General features: G+C 45.9%; 1 protein-coding gene across 2 annotated transcripts in view; it reads left to right on the plus strand.

Moving 5' to 3' along the window:
* Positions 1 to 13,626, plus strand: part of LOC140718649 (A disintegrin and metalloproteinase with thrombospondin motifs 7-like) — a 193,526-nt gene that overhangs the window by 78,634 nt on the left and 101,266 nt on the right. For both annotated transcript variants that reach the window (XM_073032672.1, XM_073032673.1), the window contains 4 exons: positions 528 to 672; positions 1,625 to 1,717; positions 5,151 to 5,296; positions 12,150 to 12,319. In XM_073032672.1, coding sequence (XP_072888773.1) covers positions 528 to 672; positions 1,625 to 1,717; positions 5,151 to 5,296; positions 12,150 to 12,319 — 554 coding nt within the window. The remainder of the gene's footprint in view (positions 1 to 527; positions 673 to 1,624; positions 1,718 to 5,150; positions 5,297 to 12,149; positions 12,320 to 13,626) is intronic.

The raw sequence follows: 13,626 nt of genomic DNA on the forward strand, positions 1-13,626 counted from the left end.
AAGTCTTAGACACCCCAGCTATATATGTGTGCCTAAGACTTTTGCACAGTACAGTACATGTATGTAGCAAAGTGAAACAACATTCCTCTGGACAAAAATACACAACACGGTAAACTTAATCCATACACACAACACATAAATTAAATAGCAACACACAGGAACTCAGCAGGTCAGGCAGCATTTATGGAGAGGAATAAACAGTCGATATTTCAGGCCAGGACCCTTCACCAGGACTGAGTCTTGATGAATGATCTTGGCATTCAAAACCTCAACCTTTACTCGTTTACATTGAAGCTGCCTGGCCTGCTGAGCTCCTCCAGGTCTTTTGTGTGGGGTTTTTCCTTAAACAGATTTTATTGTGTTTCTTTGTTTTGAGGCTGTCTGCAAGGAGACAAATCTCAAGGTGATATACTGTATACATACTTTGATAATAAATGTATGTTGAACTTTGTGTTTTCACTGGCCTCTCTGGCTGCTTTTGGTTATTTCGACACACGGTTCTGACTTTGTCTGGTTGTCATTTCCAGCCGTGGTTGGGGTCTCTGCCTGGACGATCGGCCTGCTAAGGAAGCCATCGAATTGCCCTCAGTAGCACCGGGGGTGCTGTATGATGCCAATCACCAGTGTCGGCTGCAGTACGGAGCCAAGTCAGCGTTCTGCGATAACGTGGATGTAAGCCCGCAGCCCTTGACCTTTCACCTCCCTCAGCCCTTGACCTTTCACCTCCCTCGGCCCTCGACCTTTCACCTCCCTTGGCTCTCGACCTTTCACCTCCCTCAGCCCTGAGGGTTCCAGTCAGTGGGAGGTCACAGCGGATGCAGATCAGTTTATTGTCACAAACACCAAGGTGCAACTCATAAGAAGCTCACAGAGTGAAGAGTGTAGATAGTGATTATAAAGACAGCAATACGTACAGAAATGAACTCAAGGCCTGAGAATGGTGCAGAGGCTGGAGAGTAGTCTGAAGCAGTGCAAAAAGCAAAATTAGTTACTGAAGAAAGTGAGAGAGGTAGGGTTAATCATCGGAGAATGTGGGATGTGAAAGAGGTGGTCGGTTCAGGAGTCTGACTGCAGCAGACTGGATGGTCTGATTGGCCTAATTCTGCTTCTATGGTCAAGACTTTCATGCTCCTGTATCTTCTCCGAAAAGGTCAGGAAGAGTAAAAGGAACGGCCAAGATATAATCCCTTTGGAACAGAAGTGAGGAGGAATTTCTTTAGCCAGAGGGTGGGGAATCTGTGGAATTCATTGCCACAGGCAGCTGTGGAGGCCAGGCCACTGGGTATATTTAAAGTGGAGGATGATAGGTTCTTGATTAGTCAGGGTGTCAAAAGTTTACAGGGAGTAGGCAAGACAATCGGGTTGAGAGGGATAATAAGACAGCAACGAGCAAACGGCAGAGCAGACTCAATGGGCAGGTCAGTCGAATTCTGTTCCTCTATCTCATGATGTTATGACAGAGAGTCACACAGTTTGGCTTGGATAGTGAAAGACATTTACTGGGCGGGGGGGGGGGGTGTTGGCAAAAAGTCCAAATCACTTGAATTTTATATCCATTTTGAGCTGCGAATTGTTGCATGAAGTGAGATAATTCCCTCTCTCTCTCTCTCTCTCTTCCAAACAGAACGTCTGCAACACCCTGTGGTGCACTGTGGGGAACACTTGCCATTCCAAGCTCGATGCTGCTGTGGACGGTACGAAGTGCGGAGACAACAAGGTACGGGTTGATCCAGTTCTTCATCACGCATTGATTAGAAAGTTCTAAGTAAATTAATTATCAAAGTACACGTGTCACCATATGCAACCCTGAGATTCATTTTCTTTCAGAGATATTCAATAAATCCATGATCGAATAATAACCATAACAGAATCAATGAAAGACAGCACCTACTTAGGTATTCAACTAGAGTACAGAAGAGAACAAGCTGTACAAATAAAAAAAAAGAAATAAGCAATAATGGTTGAAAACATGAGATGAAGAGTCCTTGAAAGTGAGTCCATTGGTTGTGGGAACAGTTCAGAGTTGGGGTGAGTGAAGTTATCCTCTGTGGTTCAGGAGTCTGATGGTTGAGGGGCAATTACTGTCTTGAACCTAGTGAGGTGAAACCTGAGGCTCCTGTACCTTCTTCCTGATGGCAGTAGCCAGAAGAGAGCCTGGCCTGCATGGTGGGGGTCTCTGATGATGGGTGTTGCTTTCCTGTGACAGTGCTTTGTGTCGATGTGCTCAATGATGGGGAGGGCTGTGATAATCAAATTAATGATCTTTGCAGGACGCCCGCTCCTAGGGTGAGTAGTAACAGTACCGAATTTCCTCCATTTGTAGACAATTTCTCTTACTGTGGACTGATGAACACTCAGGTCTTTAGAAATGCTGTTGCAGCCTTTTCCAGCTTCATGCATCTCTACAATCCTTCCTCTAAGGTCCTCTGAAAGTTGTTTTGACCAAGGCATGGTGCACATAAACAGATTTTTCTTTAGAAGAGCAGGCTCAGTCAGTAACCTGCCTTTCTGTGTCTTTTTTATATGGGGCAGGGCACCTCTACAACCCTCACCTCCAGTCTGATCTCATTGATTGGAACACTGGACTCCAAGTAGCTTTTGTAGCAGGCATCACCCCATGGGTTCACACACTCTTTCCTGCAAATACATGTAGTATTGGATCACTTTTCTCAGTAAATAAATAATAGAATGTTTTTGTGCTATTTATTTAATTGGGTTCTCTTTATCTAGTTTTAGGACTTATGTGAAGATCTGATCACATTTTAGTTCATATTTATGCAGAAATAGAGAAGAGTCTGCAGGGTTCACAAACTTCCTAGCTCCACTGCATGGAGGGAAATAAGCATTCGATGGTTCAGGCCGAGGCCCTTCATCAGGAATCCTGACAATGAGTTCTGATAAAAGATCTCAGCCCAAAAGATCTCCCTCCACAGACGCTGACTGACCTGCTGAGTTCCTCCAGCATTTTGTGCCCCTTTTTTATATCTAGAGACAGCACAGTGACAGATCCTTCCGACCCAATGAGGCTGCATTGGCTGATTGCAGCCATGTGACCAGTTAACCTACCAACCTGCCCATCTTTGGAATGTGGTTGGAAACCAGGGGACCCGGAGGAAACCCACGCAGTCACGGATAGAACGTACGAACTCCTTACAGGCGGGGTTGCTGGTGCTGTAATAGCGTTGTGCCGTCAACTATGTCCCCATGTCGCCCCCTTTTTTACTGACTTCAATCTTGGATGCTTTGGACAAATGATTTTCCCCAGTGCCCTGGGGCAAGGAATTCCAAGAATTCACAGCCCTCTGCTTTTCTCGATTCCCAAGCCTGAGCAAGAAACCTCTGGGCATCCATCCTCGTGAAGCCTCCTAACAATGCGACGCATTTCTAGTGTGATTCTTCTAATCAGTAATGAATATGGAAGTCCTCACTGTTCAGTCGCTCCCTTTGGGAAGAAAGGAAAAGAGCGTCATTTGTTCTTATCATTTTTTTCACGACCCCAGGATGCCACGGTGCACTATACAACCAGTGAAGTATTGTTAAAGCAGAAGAAAGTCTGCTGGGGGAATTCAGGGGATCGAGCAGCATCTGTGGGAGGAAAGGAATTATTAACATTTTGGGTCAAACCCCAGGATCACGGCTGATTTCACTCATGTCTCCATCTCCTGTAATTTCCTTAATGCAAGTGTTGTTGGGACTGTGCCTACTGAAGTGCTTTAGCTTGTTTTAAAGCAGAAGAGACTCTGTAAGGTGTTCGTATGTTCTCCCCGTGACCACATGGGTTTCCTCCAGGTGCTCCGGTTTCCCCCCACATTCCAAAGGCCAGCAGCTTTGGGTTAGTAAGTTGTGGGCTCTCAAAGACTAGAGGACACAGCCTCAGAAAAGAGGCGTCCTTTTAGAATGGAGATGCAGAGGGATTTCTTTAGCCAGAGATGATGAATCTGTGGAACTTGTCACAGGAGGCCAAGTCATTGGTTATATTTGAGGCAGAGGTTGATAGATTCTTGATTGGTCAGGGCATGAAGGGATACAGAGAGAAGGCAGGAGATTGGGATTGAGAAGGAAAATGGATCAGCCATGATGAAATGACAGAGCAGCCTCAATGGCCCAAGTGGTCTAATTCTGCTCTTATATCTTGTGGTCTACGTTGGCACCAGAAGCGTGGTGACTCTTTGCTGGCTACTCCTGGCACTTCCTCGGACTACATTGATGCAAATGATGCAATTCACTGTTTGATTTTGATGTTTCAATATACATGTGAAAAATAAAACTAATACTTATCATCATCATGTTCATAGATCATAGAATTGTTGATGTATCAGCAGAATAGGAGTCTGAAATTCCAATAATTTATTTGGAGATCCAGACAGTAACAAGCTCTTCCAGCCAATGAACCCAAGCCATAAGACCATAGGGCATTGATCAAGAATTACACCATTCGGCCCATCAAGTCTGTTCTACCATTCTATCATGGCTGAATTGTTTTCCCTTTCAACCCTATTCTTTTGCCTTCTCCTTGTAATCTTTGATGCCCTTACTAATCAAGAACATATCAACCTCTGCTTTAAATATACACAATGACTTTGCCGTGCCAAATTACACACGTGACCAATGAACTTTTTAGCCCAGTACATATTTGCACTGTGGGAGAAAACCGGAGCACCCGGAGGAAACCCACACGGTCACAGGGAGAACGTACAAACTCCTTACCAGGCAGCGACAGGAATGGAATCCAGGTTGCCTGTACTGCAATCACATTGTGCTACACTGCCATGCCACCCCTCCCCATTTCCTGACCTCAGCCTTGGCTATTTTGAACAACTGAGTTTCCCCGATGCCCTGGGTGTGAAGGATTCCAGAATTCATAGCCTTCTCCTTTTCTTGCTAGCTTTCAGTTCTTGACTTCCAAGCCAGAGCAAGAAGCCACCGGCATCCTTCCTGTTTAACCATAGCCTTATTAGATGAGCCTACTAATACGTACATCTGTGGAATCTGGAGCACCCAGAGGAACGCCAGGCGGTTATGGAAGGAATGTCTAAACTCCGTACGGACAGTGGCCGGATTTTAAGCTGGGTTGTGTTGTGTGCTAAGACTCTTCCATGCCAGATAACAAGGGATAATCTCCCATTTTAACTCTCGCTGTCCTCTTGCAGCGGTGCTTCGATGGACAATGTGTACCCACGCTCCAGCACCCTCAGACGACAGACGGAAAGTGGGGAGCGTGGAGTTCCTGGTCATCTTGCAGCCGAACCTGTGGGGCAGGAGCACAGAGCGCAGAGAGACACTGCAACAATCCCACGTAAGACCTTGATTGCTCAGCTCGTATCAACCTAACGGTGGTGTTCAGATACTTGAATGGTGGGCTCAGGGACTTGAGGTACTGAGTTTCTTTTTATTATTGTATTCTTTATCTCATTGTGTTTCTTTTGTGCTGCCTCAGATCTGGAGTAACCATTCACTCTCCTTGACACTTGTCTACTAGAACAGGTGTTAAACAATCTTCAATCTTACGTCAAAGTCAATTTATTATCAAAGTATGGCTATGTTACCATGTATGAGGTTGATGGGGTTGTCATATATGAGTTTATATGTGAGGCCTTCCTTCATTCTTTCTGACAAAGTGGATCACTGCACACTTACAGATGTTCAAAACATTTGCTGCTATTTCAGTTAGCAAAAGGGGAAATGTCTCAGAGGCAATTGTTGTACACAAGGACAAGAAGAAAGCTACTTCTTCCTCTTGGGCCCTTAGCTCCCAGTGGAATGTGGGCTATTGATGACCTCCCGTCTCCATCGTCCACAGTCGATGGTCTGGTAGGAGTTCATCAGTGTTTCTGTAATCCATTGTATCCACTGTACAGGGGATTGGCCTATACAGCTTCACCAGAGCTCTGATGTACAGGGGATTGGCCTATACAGCTTCACCAGAGCTCTGATGTACAGGGGATTGGCCTATACAGCTTCACCAGAGCTCTGATGTACAGGGGATTGGCCTATACAGCTTCACCAGAGCTCTGATGTACAGGGGATTGGCCTATACAGCTTCACCAGAGCTCTGATGTACAGGGGATTGGCCTATACAGCTTCACCAGAGCTCTGATGTACAGGGGATTGGCCAATACAGCTTCACCAGAGCTCTGATGGCCTTACCTGTTCCCACCTCTCACCACAAGGATCCAGGGTTGGACTTTGAGAGGCACAAAAGGAAAGCAAGTTAATTTTACTCCCTTTTTTTAAAAAAAAAGCACAAGGCCACTTGGATTGAACATAACCCCAAATTACCCTGTTCTTCAAAGTTCAAAGTGCAAGTTATTATCGAAGTATGTATATGTTATCATATACCACCTGGAGATTCATCTTCTTGCAGGCATTTTCAGAAAAATAAAGAAAAACAATAGAATTTATGGAAAAAAGATATATTAAAAAGTAACAACCACTGCAAAAGAAGACAAATTGTGCAAATAAATGAAGTTATTTATTTATTTATCGATTGATTAATTTATTGAGATACAGCTCAGAACAGGCCTTCTGGCCCTATAAGCCGCGTTGCCCAGCAATCCCCAGTTTAACCATAGCCTAATAACGGGACAATTTACCATGCCTAATAACCCACCAACTGGTACAACTTTGGACTGTGGGAGGAAACCAGGGCACCCAGAGGAAACCTACGCAATCGCAGGGAGAACATACAAACTCCTTACAGGCAGCGGCAGGAATTGAACCAGGGTCACCTGCGTTGTAAAGTGTTGTGCTATGCTACCTCTTAGGTCACTCGGCACATGAGAACATGAGCTTTAATCATAAACAGGAGAAAATCTGCAGCTGTTGGGAATCCAAACAACACACACAAAATGCTGGAGGAACTCAGCGGGCCAGTCCTGCCGAAGGGTCTCGGGCCAAAATGTTGACTGTACATTTTTCCATAGACGCTGCCTGGCCTGCTGAGTTCCTCCAGCATTTTCTGTGTGTAGCATGAGTTTTAAGATGCCATTGAATTGAGTCTAGCTTGTAGAATCAGTTTGGAGTTGTGAGTGAAGTTATCCACGGCCAGCTGATAAAGTGCCTGTACTGTGCTGTAGTGTTCTGTGTTCTCTTTATCCGACTTTGTTGAGCTCTGAGGTTTTCCCGATCTTTAGGCTTACTGCTTAACTTGGCAATATGACGGGTCTTTTCCGCTGAAGCGACGCCAAATTGACTTTTCTTGACAGCTGTTGCTGGAACATGTTTCCTGTTTTGATTTCTTTGCTTGAGAGGGATATGTACGACTCTTCCAGTAAAAATGGTTTTACGTAATGCAGGAGAATGCAGAGAAAACCGGAGAATCTGGAGAAAACCCACGTGGTCGTGGGGGGAAGGTACAGTACTGTGCAAAGGTCCAAGGCATATATATGTCTAAGACTTTTGTACAGTACCGTATTTGTCAACGTGGAGCAGAGAGCGAGTTTGTAAATCTGGCGGGAACAGAGTATGTTGGGAATGACGAAGGTGAAGTGACGTGGGAGGGGTGTGTGACAGGTGTCAGAGAAGGGAGTGCCAGGGACAGGGGTGGTGTGGGTGCAGATACACCCAGCCCTGAGACACCAGGCAAGGTCACTTGATTACAAATAATTGTTTTATTGATCATTACAGAGTTCATTATTTCAATAGTTTCTTTCACTATCAGCGCATATATACAATGTACAACCTGAAATTCTTGTTCTTCACAGACACCCACATAAAACAGAAGAGTGGCCCAAGGAATGAGTGATAGTGAAAATGTTAGAACCCCAGAGCACCCCCCATGCTCCCTGCCACGCACAAGCAGTAGCAAGTGTCGACCCTCCTCCTTCAGCATCAGCAACCTCCACCCACCAAGCATGCAATAGCAAAGACCCCCAAAAAAAGACCGTGATCTGCAGTACAACAAAAACTAATTGTTCACCAGATAATACAACATACAACAGGCTCTCTCTCTCCCTAGTAAATGGCGTAGGGGTGTCACTCAGCGAGAGGGGAGACATAGGCAAATCAGCTCACTGATTTACGGTGTTAAAGTCTGCCGCATCGCCTTTTCCAAGTTCTCCGACTTGAGAATTGGCCACAAGCTCTCCCCACCAATGTGTGCAAGAGAGAGAGGGGCGATCTGTGTACAGAACCACCGACAATTGATCCGCTGCTCCTGATGTGTCCTGCGATGGTGGCACTGGCTTAGAATTGCTCGTCCCCAGGGCCGCGAGGCCTCGGAATCCTAAAGGCACGCTCGTTTTCTAGCCCTTGGGATGTCGAGAAATGGTCTGTCAGTGAGCCCCTGGGAGGGGGAACCATCAGCGGAAAGAACAAAAGTTTGAGTGCAACTCTAGGTCAGGGTCCTCGACCTGGAATGGAAAAAGAGAGACATTAAAATAAGCTGTTTCCGCAGGTGAGCTCGAAGAAGTCACTGTCTAGTGCCATCTTAGCTCCGCCCACCTATGTTGCCTTGGTGATCCCCACTCCTTCCCCATTTCCCATCCGTGATTCCCCTCTCCCTGTCCCCTTCCCACTCTCAGTCCGCAATAGAGACCCACATCGGAATCAGGTTTCTCATCAGACACATCATGCAATGAAATTTGTGTTTTTTTTGCGGCTGCGGTACAGTGCGATATACAAGGTTAATACAGTACCGTGCAAAAGCTTTAGACACCCCACGTGTGCCTGAGACTTGCAGAGTTCTGTAGAAACTCTTTGCACTGACAGACAGAGCCAGACAGTGAGGTAGTGTTTGTGCACTGTTCAGAAACCTGATGGCGGAGGGGAAGAAGCTGTTCCTAAAATGTTGAGTGTGTGTCTTCGGGTCCTGTAACTCCACCTTGACGGTAGCAGTGAGAAGGGGGCTTGCCCTGGGTGACGGAAACCCTTCATGAAGAATGCCACCTTCTCGGGGTATTGTGTTTTGAAGATGCCCTCAATGATGGAGTTGGCTGAGTCTAAACCTCTCAGCCTCTTGCGGTCCTGTGCTTCGGAGGCTCCGAGCCGGGGACTTTTTCCCAGGGCGGAAGTGGTTAATACGAGGGGACATGATTGGAAGAAAGTGTAGAAGGGATGTTAAAGAGTTAGGTTTTTTCACACAGTGAGTGGTAGCTGCATGGAACTCACTACCAGGGTGGTGTTAGAAGTGGACGCATTAGGGACATCCAGAACTGTGAGGTAGGCACATGGATGATAGAAAAATGGAGGGCTTTGTGGGAGGGAAGGATTAGATTGAGTTTAGAGTGGTTCTGTGTTCTATTTTCAATTCAGAATACTTTCCACCATACATTTATAGAAATATTTAAGAGTCCTTGGTGACATACCAAATCTCCTCGAACTCCGAAATAAGTAGAGACCCCGGTGGGCCCCCTTCGTGATCACATCAGTATGTTGGGTTCTGGATAGTTCCTCTGAGGTGTCGGCGCCCAGGATCTTGAGCGTAGTTGAGGAAAAGATCTCACCACTGCCTCACGACTGTTGTTTTGCTTCACGAGTATCACAGTCTCTAACACTGGACAAAACAGATGCTCACACGACCTACGCCTCATATTAAATACACAGCCTCCCCCTGACCATGCAGCTCCCCCTCGATGAGCCGGTTCCCAAGGCGAAGCTTTAGTTACAGCTGTCTGGGAGAGCTTTGCACCGAGACCTGAAGGGTTAACTACATCTGTTCTGGCCATTAATAGAATGCTGAAACAAAACACAGACGTGAACCATCTGGGTGGTCAGTGTAAGACAAGATGACGGAGTGGGAGACAGTTCAGTGTGATCCTGAGGAAAGTTTGATTTGTGTCCTGGCAGCGTGCAGTACGTACAATGTGGGCTAGAAGGTCATCGTCTCGTTGATAGATAATATCAGAGTCAGGTTTATTATCGCTGGCATATGTCATGAAGTTTGTTAATTCAGCGGCAGCAGTACAATGCAATACATAATAAATGAACTACAGTAAATACATTTATATATATAAACTAATTCAATTAAAATAGTAGTGCAAAAACGGAAGTAATTTTTAAAAAGTCAGATAATGTTCATGGGTTCGATGTCTATTTAGAAATTGGATGGCAGAGGGGAGGAGCTGTTCCTAAATCAGATTCCGAATCAGAATCAGGTTTAATATCACCAGCATGTGTTGTGAAATTTGTTGTTATGCAGCAGCCCTACATTGTAATACAGAATAATAAAAACTGTAAATTGCTGGTGGAGGCAGATGCCATAGGGTCTTTTAAGAGACTTTTGGATAGGTACATGGAGCTTAGAAAAATAGAGGGCGATAGGTAAACCTAGTAATTTCTGAGGTAGGGACATGTTCGGCACAACTTTGTGGGCCGAAGGGCCTGTATTGTGCTGTAGGTTTTCTATGTTTCAATGTATGTATAAATAAGTGGTGCAAAAAGAGAGAAAAGAAGTATTGAGGTAGTGTTCATGGGTTCAATCTCCATTCAGAAATCTGAAGGCAGAGGGGAAGAAGCTGTTCCTGAACCGTTGAATGTGTGCCTTCTCCCTGATGGTAGCAGTGAGAAGAGGGAATGTGACCACGCGTTCAATCTCAAATGTTGCCATTTAGCATCAGTCCCTTTCTCTCACCCTGGTAGTAATGCTTCTCACTCTTAACAACGCACCTGCCAAACCACAAAGTACTGATCTTCAGAAGGGCAGCAGAGTGGGGTAGCCAAGAGCTGAGCTCAATCCTGACCTCTGGCGCTGTCTGTGTGGAGTTTGCAAGTTCTTCCTGTGACGGCGTAGGGCTCTGAGGAGTGTGGTAGAACGGAGGATTCTGGGAATCGTGATCATCATCATCATTGTGTGCCGTGTTGTATGACGTGGGCGATCATCGTCTATGACCGTGATTGTTCTTGGCAAATTCTTCAGAAAATGGTTTGCCATTGTCTTCATCTGGGACTGCCAATCCATAATTCCTTGAAAGTGACATTACAGGTAGATAGGGTCATAAATAGAGCCTAAAGCTCTATTTTAGGCACATTGGCCTTCATAAATCAACGTATTGGGTACAGGAGATGGCATGTTATGTTCAAATTGTAAAGGAAGTTGGTGAAGCATAATTTGGATTTTTGTGTCTTGGTCTGGTCACCTACCCTCAGCAAAGATATGAACTAGATTGAAGGAGTATGGAAAAAACTGACAAGGATGTGATCAGAACTTGGGGACCCGAGTTATAGGGAAAGGCGGAATATGTTAGGAGTTTATTCCCTGGAGTGGAAGAGAACGAGAGGAGATTCGATCGAGGTATACAAAATTATGAGGGACGTGCACAATGTAAGTGCAAGCAGGCTTTTTTCCGCTGAGGTTAGGTGAGACTAGAACTAGAGGTCATTGGTTAAGGATGAAAGGTGAACTGATTAAGGGGAGCAGTGGGAATGAGCTTCGAGCAGAAGTGGTGGATTCGGGTTTGATTGCAATACTTGAGAGGAATTTGGATTGGTACGTGGGTGGAGGGTGGGGGTATAGAGGGCTGCGGTCCGAGTGCAGGTCTATGTGACTGGCAGATTAATTGAGTGTCCTATGATTCTAATGCGCAGTGATTTGATTATTAATTTCATTAGTTTGGCACACAAATTCAGATTTATTCTCATACACAGCCTACAAGAAGTATTGACCCTGCCCCCTTGGAAGCTTTCATGTTTTATTGTTTTACCACACTGAATCACAGCGGATTTAATTTGGCTTTTTTGACACTGATTAACAGAGAAAGGCTTTTGTGTCAGAGTGAAAACAGATCTCAACAAAGTGATCTAAATTAATTACAAATATAAAACACAAAATAATTGATTGCATAAGTAGTCACCCCCTTTAATGACACACCAAGTCATCGCTGGTACAGCCAATTGCAGCCAAGCCCCGTTCCTCCCTCCCCCCCCCCCCCCAACCTCACCCACAGCCCTCTAACCCCAGGGTAGGGCATCTTTGGCCTGCAGCCTCCTACGGACATAGTTTCACAGACACTGGGCCTTCCACTGCCCCAATGGACTCACAGAGATTCACAGACTCTGGAGGTGCCAGTTTCTGTGCTGTAATGTGCTGGGTTCCATGTAAATTGAGGTCCATTTGGGTTGGCTTGGCCTTGCATGATGAACGTCCATGATTTCCCTGCAGTTGCTGCTACTAAACCATGAATTAATACCCTGTGGACGCCTCTCGTTTTCAGGCCCAAGTACGGTGGCTCGTACTGTCTCGGAGAGAGGAAGAGGTTCCGGATATGCAACGTCAAAGCCTGTGGGTCAGAAGCACCTTCCTTCCGTCACCTGCAGTGCAGTCAGTTTGACGCCATGCCTTACAAGGGGAAGCTCCACAAGTGGATCCCCGTTCTCAGCAGAAGTAAGTCCGTATTTAGTTCCTGGTGTTGACTGTCATCCTTCATGCTTTACCAGCAATTAGCGTGATGCACAGACAGCTCGTGGCACCCCAGAGTTTGGAATTCATTCCCGGCGCTGCCTGCATGGAGTTTGTACGATCTCCCCGCGACCACGTAGGTTCCCTCTGGGTGCTCCACTTTCTTCCCACAGTCCGAAGACGTCCCAGTTAGCATGTTAATTGGTCATCGTAAGTTGGTCTGTGATTAGACCAGGGTTAAACAGGTGGATTATAGGGCATTGCAACTTGTTGGGCTGGAAGACCTGTTCTGTGCAGTGTCTCTAAATAAATCAACCAATCCAGAAATAAATAACTTTGCTCATTGATTTCAAGTTCAAGTCTATTGTCAGTCAACCATACACACGTATACAGCTAAATGAAGCAATGTTCCTCAGGGACACAGTACATATATCACATTCAGCTCATAAAATCATATCAACACAATAATATTAACAGATAATTTAAAAATTCCATAGCTGCACAAGTTGAAATAAAGTGCATATGAAACAGTATTAGCACTACTGGCTCAGTCATAAATAATGTGAACTGAGTTGCAGCTTGTTGCTCAGGAGTCTCACAGCCTGGGGGAAGAAGCTGTTACCCAGCCCAACAGTCCATGTTCTTGATTTTTGTTTTATTAATCGCTCTTTGAAAGGGCGGACATCAACAAAGTGCAAAATCCATGGCAGAACCACTGGACTCAAAAACAGTTACCTCCCCAAATTCATCAGACTGATCAACAGCGGCAGCCATTACCCCACCTCACCAACACTACATGCATGTCAGCCTCTCCTCTCCACTCGTCTCCACAGTCCCTCAGCACCCCCTCCTTCCCCTCCCCATTCACTGTCACTTCACACTGACACTCCACACCTCATCCCTACACTGACACACTCCTCTCCACAGTCCCTCACCACCCCCTTCATCCTCCATTCACTGTCACTCCACACCTCATCCCTACACTGACACACTCCTCTCCACAGACCCTCACCAGCCCCTTCATCCTCCATTCACTGTCACTCCACACCTCATCCCTACACTGACACACTCCTCTCCACAGTCCCTCACCACCCCCTTCATCCCCATTCACTGTCACTTCACACTGACACACTCCTCTCCACAGTCCCTCACCACCCCCTTCATCCTCCATTCACTGTCACTCCACACTGACACTCCACACCTCATCCCTACACTGACAGTCAATAGACAGTAGGTGCAGGAGTAGGCCATTCGGCCCTTCTAGCCAGCACCGCCATTCACTGTGATCATGG

This window comes from Hemitrygon akajei, chromosome 30, assembly GCF_048418815.1.
Source record: "Hemitrygon akajei chromosome 30, sHemAka1.3, whole genome shotgun sequence".
Lineage (NCBI taxonomy): Eukaryota > Metazoa > Chordata > Chondrichthyes > Myliobatiformes > Dasyatidae > Hemitrygon > Hemitrygon akajei.